Raw genomic sequence first — 16,066 nt, 5'->3', positions numbered from 1 at the left:
TCCTAAGGGAGCAGACTCAGAAAGATGCCCTCCTTGATCTACTGCTTGTCAGGAGAGAGGATCTGATCTCACAAAATGGAGATTGGCAGCCATCTTGGCCATGGCAACCATGAAGTGATAGAGTTTAAAATTGTTAACGGGAGGAAAAATGCCGGCAAAACCTCAGCTCTGGATGTGAGGAGAGCAGACTTTGGGCTGCTGAGGGAACTAGTAAATAAGGACCCCTGGGAAAATATTTTTGCAGATGCTGGGGAAGATCAATGCTGGGGAAGATCAATGCTGGTCACTTTTAAAATATCACCGGAGGGCACAGGTGCAGGCAATTCACAAATATCACAAGGCAGGCAAGGCAGAAAGCCATGTTGGCTGAACAGAGATCGTTTGGAAATAAGGCAGAAAACAAAGGTGTATGCCCTGTTGTAGCAAGGTCAGGTGACACAGGAAGAGTACAGAGGTACTACTTGTTGCTGTTGAGAGAAAATTTGTGTTGCCAAGGCTCAGCTGCCGTTGAAGCTGGCCAGAACTGTGGGGGACAATAAAAAGACGTTTTTCAAATGTATTAATGACAATAGGCAGTGTAAAGATAACATTGGCCCATCAAAGGATGAGGATGGTCACCTCACAAATAGTGATAGGGACTGGTCTGTTCAGCCTGGAGAAAACTTAGACCTCATTGCAGTTACAACTTCTTCATGAGAGGAAGAAAAGGGACAGACACTGATTTCTTCTCTGTGGTGACCAGGGACAGGACTTGAGGGAATAGTCTGAAGTTTTGGCAGAGGAGATTTAGGTTAGATATTAGGAAAAGGTTCTTCACCCAGAGGGTGATTGTGCGCTGGAACAAGCTCCCCAGGGAAGTGATCACAGCACCAAGAGTTCAAGAAGTATTTGGACAATGGTCTCAGATACATGGTGTGACTCTGGGGGTGTCCTGCACAGGGCCAGGAATTGGACTCTGTGATCCTGATGGGTCCCTTCCAAAATAATCTGTGATAATGTGTTGAGGAGTGCCAGATTATTCCTAGAGAGAGGTGTGAGTTGGGAGAATGGATCCCATTGCCTTCTCTTTCCAGAATTGCCTGAAACTGCCAGGCAGCTTTGCAGCCACTCTGCCCCTAGCCTGTATCACTGCCTGGGATTTGTGTGACCCAAGTGCAGGACCCAGCACTTGGCCTTGTTGAACCTCATACAACTGAACTGTTAACACAGTCTCTCCAGATCCAGGCTGGTTTGTTTTTCATTCTGGCAATTTTTAGGGTTTTTTCAGTTGTCTGTTTATAGTGTTCACTATTCATGAACTGTAATGAATGATACAGGAGGAATCAGAGCCATCAGAATCCTTAAAATATGCTGTGATGTGTTTATTAGTGAAGAGACTCAAGGTGTGTTAGCTGCCTTGTCCACCAGATGAAATACTTAGACATGATTTCATCTTCTCTTTTGAAGAGGAGGGAGAAGTCTGTGATCTTAATAGAGGAGAGGAAATAAAGTTTCAGGGTCATAGCTAGGCAAATTGACGCTTGGAAATAAAGTATGAAATTTTGGGGCAGATAATTTACTCTTGGAGCCATGTATTGAAGTTGTATGGCAACAGAAAAAGTTAACCACAATAAACTACTTGATTCAAAGAACTGCTCTAATTTGTTAGAGTTACTGTGACTTGAGGGAGTAATTCACTCAGGGCAAGCACACTGTCTGTGTTACACAGCAGATCAGACAAACCAAGGGTCATCACTAGGTCCACTGTTCCAGTTCAACAACAGCGGAATTACAAAGCAGTAATAAAACACTTCATTCTCTGTGTTTTCTTTAAAATCAGATGTTCAACTAAGACCTAGAAAGAGACCTCTGAAACGTTTTATAATTAACTCTAGAACAAAGAGTATCTTAAGAGTAATGCTAACAAACTTCATATATGTGCACGTGTGTACATTATTGTTCAGAAAAGATAACCCTCATGAGACTGTATATAAACTGCTGCATAATATGCAGGACATACTGGCTAAATTCACAAAATGCTGTAATTTTCATAACAAAGATGATATTGAGAAGTTCCTTCATTAACAATAACATTAATTTTAATTAAGAATAATTAATTAACAATAGCATCAATTTTTCTCTTGCTAAAACCTGGGGGAATTTTCAATTTTTCTCTTGCTAAAACCTGGGGGAATTTCACACACTTTTAGTATAGGCTTCCTTCTCTACATAAAAGCCTCCTTCCATTCTGTTTCCTGAAGAGAAATTGTCTATAAAGAGCTGTTACACTCTTCAGCAAACTGCTTTGCTTCCATTGAAGTTTGCTTCCTGTTAATGCCATTCTCACTGCAATATAATGTGTCACCCATATTGAAATGTTTATATCACTTTTGCTAAATTGGAATCTGAAGAGATACGGAGTCTTTTTGTGTCTCAATACTGAGGTCAAAAAGAACTAATAGTTAAATCAGCAAAGTAACAAGTGATATTCTCAAGAGAAGCAAGATAAGGATTTGGTTTTTATCATCTCATGAGAAGGCATTAAGAATACATCGTGAAATACACAGGACATAATCCGAGTCAAGCTAATGTTCCTTAATATAGTTCTTTGTAGCCATCCTTTCTTTACTACAGTGAGTGTCATCTTCACTGTCTAGTGTAAAGTGTCAGTATAAAGAAAATCTCAGGGAAGTTTTCAGATTAGAAGGAAATAGTACAGATGTGAAGCCTAAGATTATTGTTTGCTAAAAATAATCTGAAAGAAGATAGCCTTTTATAACTGCATGTGGTTGCACATGCACTTTGAAGTGGTTCTTTTTAGGGAACAGAAGTGAATATTAGAAGTAAATAACCAGTATGTTCTAGGATACCCAGCTCTGGGGCTAGCCATTGTATAAATACATATTTCTATTTTCTGCAATAAAAAAATACTGAAAGCAGTTGTTTCAGTAATTTTATACTTATGCAGTCTATTTGTCATAAGAAGAGAAGTTTATAAATGTAGGCAAACAGGAGTCTTTATTTCTGATTTAATTTAAAATAAATACCTAGGCTCTTTATCACTTTTTTTCTTCATTTTTGTAACTGAGGTAGTCTAAGATACACAGTTTCAAATAAAGATTGGGAAATAATTTTTTTAACTTCAAATTTTTTAGTATTTTGACAGAGCCTGATGTGCATGAAGAGATTGCTCTAGAACTAAGTGGTTTCAAGGGTTCCAAATTGAAGGGGAAACTTAGTCGTTTGTTCTGAAAGGTTTTGATACAGCAACACACATAATTTAGTTTTAAAAAAAACATCTCTAATGGAAGGTTGTTTTTTATGAAGGACCTACTTGAGATAAACGTGAACTTTAAAAAGATAGCCATGTCAGTTTATTTCTTTTGGGAATTACTTTTACGTGTGTCTTTTACATGTGGAGTTTTGTAGTTGATCCCTCCCTGTGTTTTCTAAATTGGTTGAATGTTCAGTAGTTAACAGTAAATTTGATTCAAGCTATAAGCTTACAATTTCAAGCTTGGGAAGAACTGAAAAAAAAGGGGGTATACAAAAGCAATTCTATAATGGAGCACACAAACTTTGAATGAGGCTCTGTAAAATCATTATGTCTTGTATAAGTTGCCATCCATCTAGTGCACCAGACATTGCAGGTAAGGGAGCTGGACAGGTGAGTTCATAACAGATACTTGACAAACGTACCGCTGTATATTTCAGGCCACACATTTTCGGTCTCCACTTCTTCAACAGACAGAAAACCAGGTGTCTCCAGCTGCTGCTCACCAGGGTCAGCAGACTGTCACTGATGTCATTCAGCAGCTCCTTGAGTTATCAGAACCAGGTCCTGTAGAAAATAACCAGCCTCAACAACCTGGCCAACAACTCAACATTGCAGTGGGGATCAGTAGAGATATTTTGCAGGTAAGAGCTCTATGTGAGAACAGCTTTACATTTCAGTGTTTCCTTTCTCATTCTTTCTTATATTTTAATGAAATTAATTCTCAGTATTTTCAGTTATAGCATTCCTTATGGATTTCTAAACAATCCATTAATCAAGACAGAATTGTAAAGATTTATTGAATGGCTGTGGGCTGCACCAAGATATCTTTATATGCCTTTAAGTGTACCTCGTATGTGGATTTTTTACAGATTCCTTAAGCCTTCTTTTTTCCTGTTGGCTGGAAGCAGCTTGTGACGTGTCCTTAGGTTATGCAGTGCTTAAAACATGATATCATTCAAGAGGGGAAAATATTTTATCTGGTTAAAAATGAGAATGTATACCTGGCCTTAAGCCTGTTGTAATTAATAAGGACTATTTGAGTATTTCCTCTTTGAGCAATAATTTTTTTTTCCAAGGTCGGCCAGTGTTTTTCCTAAAAAACGTTCTGTATTTTGTCCTTGATAATGGCAGAAGGTGATGCAGTTTAACAGAAGAAATGTAGGGTGATTAATTACTTTCTGTGCTTATTCTGCATCCTGTGCCCCTAGAAGGGTGCAAACAGGATGGAAAAGGGCAGAGAATAATATTCTTTAGTGTTACTGGTAGCCTGCTAACCTGTCAGGCACATTTTCATCTCTAGACTTTTAAATACTATTTAAATTTGGGTTTGGAAGACCCAAATGTTTTATGCAGCTATGGGCAGGTTCACCCTGTTGTTACGTGTGCTGAGTTCTCTGGTGTCTGGAATGTGATCAAGAATTGGAAAGAGTAACAACATGATACATAATTATTATCCTGATAGCTATTAAAAAAAAAAAAAAAAAAAAGTTGTTATTTCCTAAAGGGCAGCTCTAAGTGCAGAAAATCCAACCTAAAATTTCATAGACAATCAGAAATCAATGCTGTGTAGTAGTGTATTTGTAGATTTGAAATATAGCTGAAATTTTCTGGAAACTAGACACTTGTTTAATTATATTTGCATTGTATCTTCCAAGTACTTGAGTGAGAAAAGTTGGGGATAACTGTGGAATGTTTCTTCCTTAATCTAGAAGTTTCTTCTGTTCTTTTTTTTAGCAAGCATTAGAGAACAGTGGATTGTCATCAATTCCTGTCTCTGCACATTCTACTGACTGCAGCCAGGCTAAGGCTGCTGGGGCCCAGGATCAGAACCCAGATGTCCCGAGCCTCTCAAATCATCAGGCTGATTCTAATAGTGCTGAACAAGAGAAGGAGCAAGAGAGTACAGATAAACTGGATAAAAAAGAAAAAAAGTTCATTAAGAAAAAATCACCGTTTTTGCCTGGTAATACTGCCACTGCTTTCTACTTCTTGTGCTGTAAAGATTGTAATAAATGTGGGTGTGTTTATGGCTTTATAAAGGGATTTCCCAAAATGTGTTGTGCATTAGTTATGAACAGTATTTGTTCTTATCTAAAATACATTGTAAGGTATGCTTAATAATATTTATAATTTTTATTATAAAATATATTTTCATTAAAAAGTCATGTCAGGATGGCATGGAGTTACAAGAAAAGGACAAAGTGGAGTTACAAGGAAAAGTATATGAATGTATTATTCTCTCCCATCATCCTTCTCTGACAAGGACTGGGTTTTCATTGTGTGTCCCAGAGTAGAGTTCTTGCAAGGACTGTTCTTCCCCTCTGGAAGTGAGGCCTTACAAAGACATAAGGGCAGGACTGCAGATCATGTCTGATCCATGTAGGGAAGGACAAAGGCTGGCATTATGAATAATTCTTCATGTCACCTGTCTCTGGAATTGCAGTACTGATATGATACTGTCGCCATAAATACATGTTGTTATTCTGCCTCTGTACTGTGCTGTGTGTATACAATCCTGCATTTTGTTTCTGTGTCCTTAAATGCAACTTCAGTTTCAAGGTTGCTTGAGCTTTATGGCTGCCAGAAGTTGTTTGTTCCATGTAAAGCCTTCATACTTTAGCAGCCAGCCTGGTATATACAGTGCTGTAATGCAGCCTTTGATCTCTGTCTGTAGTATCTGCATAGGCACACTGATGTTGCTTTTTCTTTTGTAAGGAGAAATTGATCTAAAGTAAAAACTTGTCTTCTTCAGTATAGCTGTGATAAAAATTAACATAAAATTTTTCCTCTGGTGTATAATTATTTTGTTGCTTGTGTTTAACAGCAACAGCTCTCTAGCTGTGACTGCAAATAAAAATAAAAGGTCACTGCTGTAGAGTCAAACACAACCACTTTTGTTTTTGATAAAGAAACATGACTTCATTGTGTTGACAGGGAAAAAACCACTAGGTTTACTGATTGAAATGAGCAAACAATTTGATATTGAACAACATATACCTGGATAAAAAGCTTGGATAGGTTTTAGAAGGGTTCCTTTCATTTTTTGTTGGGGAAAAAAATGTCCTGTTGCCTTAGGACATACTTTAGGGTTCTTGGATCATAAACCAACTTTTATTAAAAAAAGTAGCCTTAAATTGTTAATCTGTGAGAGAGACTTATGCAGTTTTTTTCTTTACAAGTTTATGAACTGTAATTTAAGTCTGAATTTGAAAAAGAGAGGGTCAAGCAAAGTATCTCCTCCAGTTAGGTAAGTGTTAAGTACATAAAATAATCTGGTGTGGTTGAGGATTTACAGTCATTGTTGGATAATTTTGTGTTAGATATGTTATTTATAAGTTAACTGGTATATTATATTACATTTACAACTGCATTCTACATTCCTAAGTGGTATAGAAGTTGTGTTATTTGAATTTCAACAGGATTCTCTTGGGGTTTTTTTGTCATTACAGCCCATCACCATTTTTATAAAGTAGAATATGTCTGATAGAGAAGTTAATCTTCTATGAAGCGTGTTGTGATGGCATCTATTTCACAAAGTGTTTTTGTGGCCTGATTGTTTCGTACAGTAGCATCAATGTAGTGGGAGTTTTCAAGAATTGTTAGAAGGTTTAAAAAGCATTCATTTTGATATTCTTTGTTTCAGGTTCTATACGTGAAGAAAATGGAATCAGGTGGCATGTTTGTCCGTATTGCTCTAAAGAATTTAAAAAACCGAGTGATTTAGTGCGCCACATTCGCATTCACACCCACGAGAAGCCATACAAGTGTCCTCAGTGCTTCCGCGCCTTTGCCGTGAAGAGCACTCTAACAGCACACATAAAAACACACACTGGCATTAAAGCTTTCAAGTGCCAATTTTGTATGAAAAGCTTTTCCACCTCAGGGAGTTTAAAAGTTCACATTCGCCTGCATACAGGTAAGGCCTTGAGATGGCTTTGTGTATTCCATGACGTGGGTGGGACCTTGAATGAGTAAAGACTGTGAAATGTGTAAGTCGTAGACATGTCTGCCACGTCATTGTTAACATCAGTCAGGGACTGTATCATTTTAGTGTTGTACATGATGAGTGTCATTATTTGTCATAACTTTCTAGTGTTTCATGGCTTTGAAACTTTGGGCTCTTACAAAAAACACTGACATTTAATTTTCTGATTATGAGTCAGCTGTTGTTCCTTTCTAGTATCACTATTCTGAATTGTGCTTTCTGAAGAGTCATACTCTTGCAATTTGAGTTCTGATTTTACTTATCCCCAGTCATCTCTAATATTTGCTCTTGATCTTCCCTCCTCCTCCTCCCCACACTTTTTTATAATTTTACTGTAACACTCAGGGCTGGTTGCTTTCCATTTTATCTTCTACATTACGGTTTGTGTCATGTTTTCACCAGCTTACCTGTTTTCAGCATCTTACAGTTAATATCCTAGAACTCCTCAGATCATATGGTCTTGGTTTACATATGATGTCTTCAAAACGTTTTTATGTGATTGAACTATCCTTTCCATAAAGAGCAATGAATTTTCTGCTTTTGATAGGTTACCTGGTTGTTTTCCAAGTTCTTTCTTTGTTCGTTCGGGTAAATAAAGTTTCAGCAAGATAAGTGTGCTGCTCTTCCCTTTAGTGCCTGTTTATGTAATTGCCTTCTGTAGAAGTATCATTTATTGGCTTAGGTGCATTTGGGATCCAACATGCTTTATAGTTTGATGTATTTCATCCATGAAATATCAATGTTGGTTCATCTGAGGAAAGTCTTCCACTTATTTTTTTTGTAAACTTGTAAACCGGTATTTTTTGTCTGTTAAAGTCAGGCTTACTTCATACAAACATTCAGATTAATTCAGAGTGGCAGAAGCACTAGGTAGCTTGGAAAACAGGTAGTCCAGTGTTTATGGAGCTGCTCTATACTTTCAGATAATGTTTCACTTATTGCATTGTGAAGAATGAACCATTCTTCTACATTTTTTCTGCCTGTGATTGAACTTGATAAAAGCTGTCTTCATAATACTCTGTCGTGTTTCCTAGCCTTTAAAGTCCAAGATTTCCCCTTGACCAAAGCCACAAAGTTGTTCAGCTTTGTCTGTCTTTTACTTACTAAGTTCTCTAGGAAATCTCTCTCGAGATATTTCTACTGGATTTTGCATTAAAAAAGTCTTTCCTTAATGCTTTTGTTGGCATGCTTTTTTGACTGCCATCAAACAGAGTTGATGTTTTCAGAGACGGATCTAGAATTTTTTTGAACTTTGTTAAATCCCTGTTCCCTCTCTTTTATCCTGTTATATAACATACTTGCCTGTGTTTGCTGATTCCTTTTTCTCACAATTTTTTAAAATTTTGTTTTGGAAGGACTTTAACCTGCCATGTGCAATTCTTAGGACAGCTTCTGAAGCACTTGAAATTTGCTGTCACTTTTGCATCATCCAGTGTCTTGATAACAAACTTGCTTCAAGTGATGTGTTTCAGTCAATTAGCCATTCAGCAGATTTGTTGTTATTTTCATTGAGTTTTATGCATCTATTTTGAAAACCTGTGTTACAATAAATACTATGAGAGAAAGCAAAAAGAAAATTACAGGAAAGAGAATCAGTATTCTAAAGCTGCATTTCTAGGTTGATGGAAATAAAATTGTAAGCTAATTTTTTTTATCTTTTGCAGGTGTTAGGCCTTTTGCTTGTCCTCACTGTGACAAGAAGTTCAGAACATCGGGCCATCGGAAAACTCACATCACTTCACATTTCAAACACACAGAGCTAAGAAAGCTGAGACATCAACGTAAACCCACAAAAGTTCGAGTAGGAAAGTCAAGTGGTCCAGTACCAGACATCCCTTTGCAAGAGCCCATACTCATAACTGATTTAGGTAAAGAGCAACTAAATCCATGCTCTCTTGAGATTTGGGTTTCAGTGGAATTTAAAGGCTACATTTTAATCAATCAAAAGCATTCAAAGCTCACTTGTAAAGATGCTTGTTGAAATAAGTCATCAAAAACTTTACCAAAGTGCCATATTTTATAGTTTGCTTGCGCTAGAATTAATAAGAGAGGTATTTTTTATTTACAGTTAAACTATATAATCCTTACCAGTAAGAAGCTATGTGCATTTTTATATTAGGAGTTTAATTTTAATATTGTTAGACTGTTGGTATAGAGGAGATGACAGCTCATGACCAAAAGTCTTCTCAAGATGATCATGTCTCAATCAACATTTGTGATAAAGATTACAGATAATAATGAGTCAGTCTGTTACATGTTTTTAAAGTATTTGTTTTAATTATGATCTCAACTGAATTAGTAGTAATCATTTGTGGTCATATCTCAGAAAAAGGCAGCTTTAATTCTGGAGCCTGCTTGGGAGAACTCATCCAGTTATTATAACTCTATTGTATAAATATTGTCACAAGATTATGTTAAACTGCTTTTTGGAAGAAGTTGTACAAAGCAATATGTAGTTGTCCAGTAGAGGTCAGTGTAGTGGGTGAGGCGTTTACTCTTTGTTGTTTGATTGAACAATCTGCTAATGCTAACCCCTGGCTTATCTATCATACAGTCATTTTTATGGTGGAATCTTACATTGGTAATACCTTTATCTTATATTGATAAATTTTTATCACTCTTTAAACATCCTTTTGCTTTCACTGCATCCAGGAGTTACTGAAAGCAAGAGTAGGGGTTATTTTGATATCATATAGAAGAAACTTAAATTTTTGGGGTGCAAACAAAACTTAGCTGACAGCTGCAGACAGATCACGCAGTATTTCTTTCTTGAGTGAATCCCAGAAACAAGCATAATCCCATTTCTCAATTCTGAAGAGAATCTCCCCTTCAACACAATTAAGATCTGCGCCATCAAAGTCTGATTTTTGGAAAAAGATTAATATTAACAAGAAATACTATAGAAGTTGTTTCCTGTGGATGCTGATAACACATGAACTCTGCTGATATTAGAATGTTCAATGTAAAAATAAGTTCTACTGTTTATCTAGAAGGTGTGTCATGTTTTTTACACCCCCTGACAATATTTCCACAGTTTTACTCCTTCCCCCCAAAAAAAGAATCATAGTTCTTTTAGAGGTGTCAAGAATGTAATAATGTTACTTTGTAATAGTGTTAATCTTTGAGTGGCACTTCTGTTGAAATACATTTTGCTTTCTATAATAGTCTTAATTTTTCTAAAAGTCTATTAAAAAAAGTCTGCAAATTGTTCTCTGTGTCAATGCTTTTCCCAAAAGGTGTATTAAATATTTGTCAAGTTGTATACCTGATATTACTTGATATAAATAGATTAAATATCATTTGCTAAGGTCGAGGTTGGAAGGAGAAGATATTATTGGATCAGCAATGAATTCTTAACTGTCAACTTTAGAAAAAGTTAATGCTTATTTTAGACAAGGCTGCTACTGTAGTGAGGTGGACATGTGGATAAAAGAACTTACCATTAAAATACCACGTACAGTATAATATCTGTAACGCTGTATGTATGCATAATTTTAAGTAAATGCTGAAAACATGCACATTTTCTTTATATTTTTGGATACTACAAGTTTAGTCATACTTTCTTTTCAAATACTAGCTCTTCAGACTATTGCATCTTTGGAATAACTTTACCAATCAGTTTTTCCTATTTGTGTGTTTATATATACAGGTCTTATCCAGCCAATCCCAAGGAATAGCCAGGTCTTCCAAAACTATTTTAACAATAATTTTGTGAATAATGCAGAGAGACCATACAAATGCTACTATTGCCATCGAGCCTATAAAAAATCCTGTCATCTTAAACAGCACATCAGGTAAAATAAACACAATCAAGAAAGGAAGTGTATGCCATATCAAATTTGTAGAAAGACATTAAATTTATATAAGTATTCACTGAAAAGATTTTTTTTTACCATCTCTTAAACACAGAACCAGTGATAATTGATTTTTTTGTTGTTGTTGGGTTGGAGGAGACTTTGGACTAACTCATGGCTATTTGCAGTATAAGTTATTGTGTTCAATGTGCAGTTTAGTTTACTGACACTTGGATTCTTTCTTCCAAAACTGTGTATAGAAAATAAAAAGCATTGTTTGTGAATTCTTGTGGTAATTTTGTAATTGCATACTCCAGATTGCCTGCTTTGTATGTAACTCCTATTTTTTGAGACGGAAATTTGCCTTTTGTTCTGTATAGAAAAGCTAAAAGAATTGTAATTGAGTAAATATTGCTGGGGATCGTTTTGTTCCTTGAATCTCAGTTCAAGGTCTGTGTAGTCAGTGCTTGTTAGAACCACAGTCATGGAGTCACAGAAAAATTTAGGCTGTAGAAAAACCAATGGAGGTAACTAATCCAGTCTTGTTTTGAGAAGAAGAGTAGCTTCAAAGTTAGATCGGGTTGTGTTTTTACAGGCAATTAGATTTAACATTTAGTCAAGGTATGAAACAGTGCTCTCTAACTTGTGAACTATAAACAACTAGAAGAAGAAATATGAAAAAGCCCCACCAAAGATGGTTACTGGAATTTTAGGAAAGAGTCCATACAAGCAGGTGGCAATCTGCTTGTTTATGCAGTGTAAGCTCTGTACTGCTTTCTCACTCTCTCTAGCTCAGATCATGGTGAGCTCCTCATACTCTCTTTGAAAATCAAGTTCTGTATTAAGTTCTCACATTGCCTTGAAACAGTTCTTGGGTTTTATATGCTCTCTTAAAAGAAAGAAGGGAACCTTTACAATATCCCATCTTTTCTTTTGTTATATCCTACCTAGATTTCTCATTGTCTTCTGTAGACACATTCCAGATGGATTGATTTAAATGAAAATAATTTTGAGTTATACTGAAAATGCAAAAATAGAATGTGGGTACTAATCACCTGCTGCTGTGTTTCTTTGATCTTTCAACTGAGTACTGAGTGAAGCCTGGCTTTGTTTAAGAGTTGTGGAGGTATTAGGAACTTTTTCTTGTCACATGTTTGCGCTTTGTAAATTGGCACTGCTATTATTAAATTGCTTTGCTTGGTAATTTGTGGACAGTGTGTCCTCATGGAGTAGTGCTGATCATTGCTTACAAAGCTTGTTTCCCTCTCCAAAAAAGAGGGAAACTTGTAGTTAGGGGTATTTTAAAATCAGTAGAGCAGTGATTGTGAATAGTGTGTCAAATAATCCCCCAGGCACACCAAGGAAGGTCAGGATACCCTACTGCTAATTATTATCGTGTGTGTTGGTAGCAAAAGAGTAATCTTAATGTCTGTCATATACTTTGTTATGGTCTCTGATGTGGTGGTTATAGACTTTGAAGGTTACTGTAATCATAAGCTGTCCCTTACTTTTCCTGATTTTATTAAGCCTTGCTTCTTTTATCCTCCATTTTCTAACATTCCCATTGCCTTCTTTCTGGCTCTCTCCTGGGATGCTGCAGTTGTAACCCTTAAAATTCTTGTTGCATTCCATTTCATTTCCTAACTTTTCCTTCTGTCTGTTTTGTATCTCATCATAGTCCTAAAGGGAAACTCCTCAGCACCTTTGGGAGGAAAGATAGAGTGAGTGCTATGTACTTTGATAAACAAGAAGCTTTCCCCACTTGAATATTTTTTTCACATAGCATTATGAGAGACAGTTCTTTTTCCAAGAGTTTTGTTGTTAAGTGTAGTGGTAGTATGTATAAGGAGAACCACGTCTTTTCCTCCAAACTTCTGTGGACATGTGAGTGATAATACACTAATCTTAAGAACTGCTGCACCATCTGGAATGGATGAATTAAACCCAAATATTGTGATGGAGACGAAGTACGATCAGAAAAGGAGGTTGGACTGTACAACATAACTAAAACTACTCAGATAGTATTGTTTTTAGCCCTGCCAGGTTGTTTATAACTTAATAAAGTTTAATTTCTGGCTTTTCCTAGTTGAGGCCTCTTCCATCCATACAGCTGTCACATCAGTTTGGTTTATTTCACTCATTTTAAAATTGAGTCCTTTAATAACTTTGTAAATCAAACGTTTAAATCTATTTTAACTTCTGCTTTCTCTTAAAAAGGTCTCATACAGGTGAAAAGCCATTTAAGTGCTCTCAGTGTGGAAGAGGTTTTGTGTCAGCTGGAGTTCTGAAAGCACATATTAGAACACACACTGGATTGAAAGCTTTCAAGTGTGTTGTGTGCAACGGGGCCTTCACTACTGGTGGCAGCCTCAGGCGACATATGGGGATCCATAATGACCTTCGACCATATATGTGTCCCTACTGTCAGAAAACGTTCAAAACATCACTCAACTGTAAAAAACACATGAAGACTCATAGGTATGCTTGCAATTTTTAAGTCTTCCAATGTAATTCAGCAGCCATTCCTTAAAGATGCTTGGAAAGTATTGTTTTGGAAAGGCAGCTTTGCTGTGTAGCAGCTGTATGTTTGAATAAGGATTTTTATTTATGGGTAGCAAACCTTAGGTACCTTTGCAGGTATAGTAAATTGTGGTGTACAGTAAAAATAAAAAATAGTTCATATAAATAGGATAAATGTCTAACTGAAACCGTAAAGACTTTCTCACCTTACTTTGTAGATATGAACTTGCACAGCAACTTCAGCAGAATCAGCAGTCTTCTTCAATAGATGATTCTACAGTACATCAGCAGAGCATTCATGTTTCTACACAAATGCAGGTGGAGATTCAAAGTGATGAGCTGCAGCAGTCAGAAACTGTTGCAACAGATCAGCAGGCTATTTTAGAGTTAGACCAGCAGCCAGTAGTAGGCACAGAAGAAACAGCACTAGAACAAGAATTGGCTGATCAGCCTTTAGAGCAAGATGAGGGTGAGTATTTGAAATATGATAAGGTTTATAATGAGGTATGTTTACAATTTCTCAAATAATTGCTTCTTGACAGGAACTACAAAAATACATGAAATAAAGGCTACTTACTATATTCTTAAAATATATAGTACAGTTTCATTCATTGGTGTTTACATTTACTATTAAAGTATAAAAAATTAGGATTTACACTCTTTAGTTTTTGCAAACAAAACTACTAAACAAATATAGAAAAAAATTATCCATCCACAAAACCTTACTGTGTCAGTTCTCTGATTATTAAAAAGCACTGCCTTAGAAAGCACTGTCTACTTAGAAAGTAATACCTGTCATTTGAGGTGAACATTCCATATTCTAATAGTGGAACAAAGTATCTTGGTTTTGCTTTGCTCTTTTTCATGGTGCAATGAGTTATCAGGTACAACAGGGGAATATTAATAAAATGTACTATGAACAAAGATTTAAATACCTGTTTAGCTAATAATTGGTTGGTTTCTTTTTAATGTGAAAATTTGAATGACTGTAAAATATGGGGATTTTGACACAACTGAAATATACATTTAATTACATCTTTTTTTCTTTCTTTCCCCCTTTTCCCTCTCCTTCCTTTCCCCATTTCAGATAGATTTGTGACATCCCAGCATGCTTTACAGGAGAACATCACTCAGTTTGAGCAACAGACTATAACACAGCAGCCATTTGATCAACAGAGCTTATCACAAGGTTAGTAATAAATAAAGGAGGTAAAAAGTAGTTTTATAAATCTGGCTTGACAGCATAGCTATGATAAACATTTTTAAAGTGGGCGTCTGCAGTTAAAGTAACTGCAATGCAGAGAACTTGGAAAAAAATTACCATTCTGAAGCTGTACTTGGTAGAATATTATGAATACTTAATTTTTTTTTTTTTTGCTTTTATGAGCCGATGTCTAGTTATTACAGTATGGGTTTTATAGTCAAGCATGTAATATTCTTTCCTTGATTGTGTTTGAACTTGCTGTGGCAGTAGGCAGTTTGCACAGGTTTCTCCCTTGGTATACATGCTCATAACCTGAGATAATCAGAAACACAGTCTTAAGATTTGAGTGAGTAGCTACTGGGATTCATTTTTGGAAAAAGACAATGCAAAATATAGTCACATAAAAATCATATTTTCACCTATGCACAATGGTTTCTTTTTATATTATATAGAGCAATGAAACTAGCAAACTAAGAGATTGTAAGCACTTGGAAACTATTTTTCCCCCTAAAATACAGAGAAATATATGTAAGTGTGTGTAGCCTGCTAATAGTAAAGAAATGACTGTCCTTTTTTTGCTTTTCACAGCTGAATTTCTTGAATTGTTATATAATATGAAGCTACTAATTTTGTTTTGGGGTTTTCTTGGTGGTTGTTTTGGGTTTTCTGGCGGGGGGCTGTTGCTGAGGTGAGGAATGTTCAAGGGGTTTTCATTTGTTTTGATTTGGAAACATCGCTGGCTTATCTCTTGATCTCCTTGTTTCTGACTCCAGGAAATAACTTTCTGTAGCTGATAACCAGTAATTGGTATTCTATGTGCACAAACTTCTCTGTTCTTAGTTTCATTCCTTTTTAATTGTATAGTATCATTTGTGAAAACTTAATTGACTGTAGAAAGTTGTATCACACTGTGAAGAAATAGTATAATTTGTCAATTTTAATTCTCTAGGTTGTGCTGCTTTGCGTGTTAAGAAAAGAAAATTAAAGTCTCCACCTTTATTAAACAAGACTGATGCAGATCCTCTTAAAATACTATTATTATTTTCATTGGTTGACTTTTACAGTTTTTCAAATGAATGAGAAGACGCTATGGAAAAAAAAGCAGCCTTTTGTTCTACATTATTTTGAAGAGTGGTGGTTGTTTGTATTTGGTATTTTTTTAGTGGTGCCTTAGAATTTATAAACCCAATAAGTGACTCTTGTTTTATTATCTTATTTAAGCTTCAGTTTCTGTGTATGTGTATCTTCTGTGTTATGTAAATATCAAATGATTTCTTGGGGAGGGGAAAGACTCCTAGAACCCACAA

General features: G+C 35.9%; 1 protein-coding gene across 7 annotated transcripts in view; it reads left to right on the top strand.

The window, feature by feature from the left end:
- Positions 1 to 16,066, top strand: part of ZNF236 (zinc finger protein 236) — a 74,493-nt gene that overhangs the window by 27,455 nt on the left and 30,972 nt on the right. For 6 of the 7 annotated variants that reach the window (XM_063165101.1, XM_063165080.1, XM_063165119.1 and 3 more), the window contains exons 9-16: positions 3,694 to 3,897; positions 4,991 to 5,219; positions 6,900 to 7,172; positions 8,906 to 9,109; positions 10,891 to 11,035; positions 13,253 to 13,513; positions 13,774 to 14,024; positions 14,643 to 14,744. In XM_063165101.1, coding sequence (XP_063021171.1) covers positions 3,694 to 3,897; positions 4,991 to 5,219; positions 6,900 to 7,172; positions 8,906 to 9,109; positions 10,891 to 11,035; positions 13,253 to 13,513; positions 13,774 to 14,024; positions 14,643 to 14,744 — 1,669 coding nt within the window. The remainder of the gene's footprint in view (positions 1 to 3,693; positions 3,898 to 4,990; positions 5,220 to 6,899; positions 7,173 to 8,905; positions 9,110 to 10,890; positions 11,036 to 13,252; positions 13,514 to 13,773; positions 14,025 to 14,642; positions 14,745 to 16,066) is intronic. The other variant, XM_063165118.1, reaches the window with a different exon arrangement.

Source organism: Melospiza melodia, chromosome 1 (assembly GCF_035770615.1).
Source record: "Melospiza melodia melodia isolate bMelMel2 chromosome 1, bMelMel2.pri, whole genome shotgun sequence".
Taxonomy (NCBI): domain Eukaryota; kingdom Metazoa; phylum Chordata; class Aves; order Passeriformes; family Passerellidae; genus Melospiza; species Melospiza melodia.
Note: the sequence above shows the minus strand (reverse complement) of the source record. Positions and strands in the feature narration are given on the sequence as shown.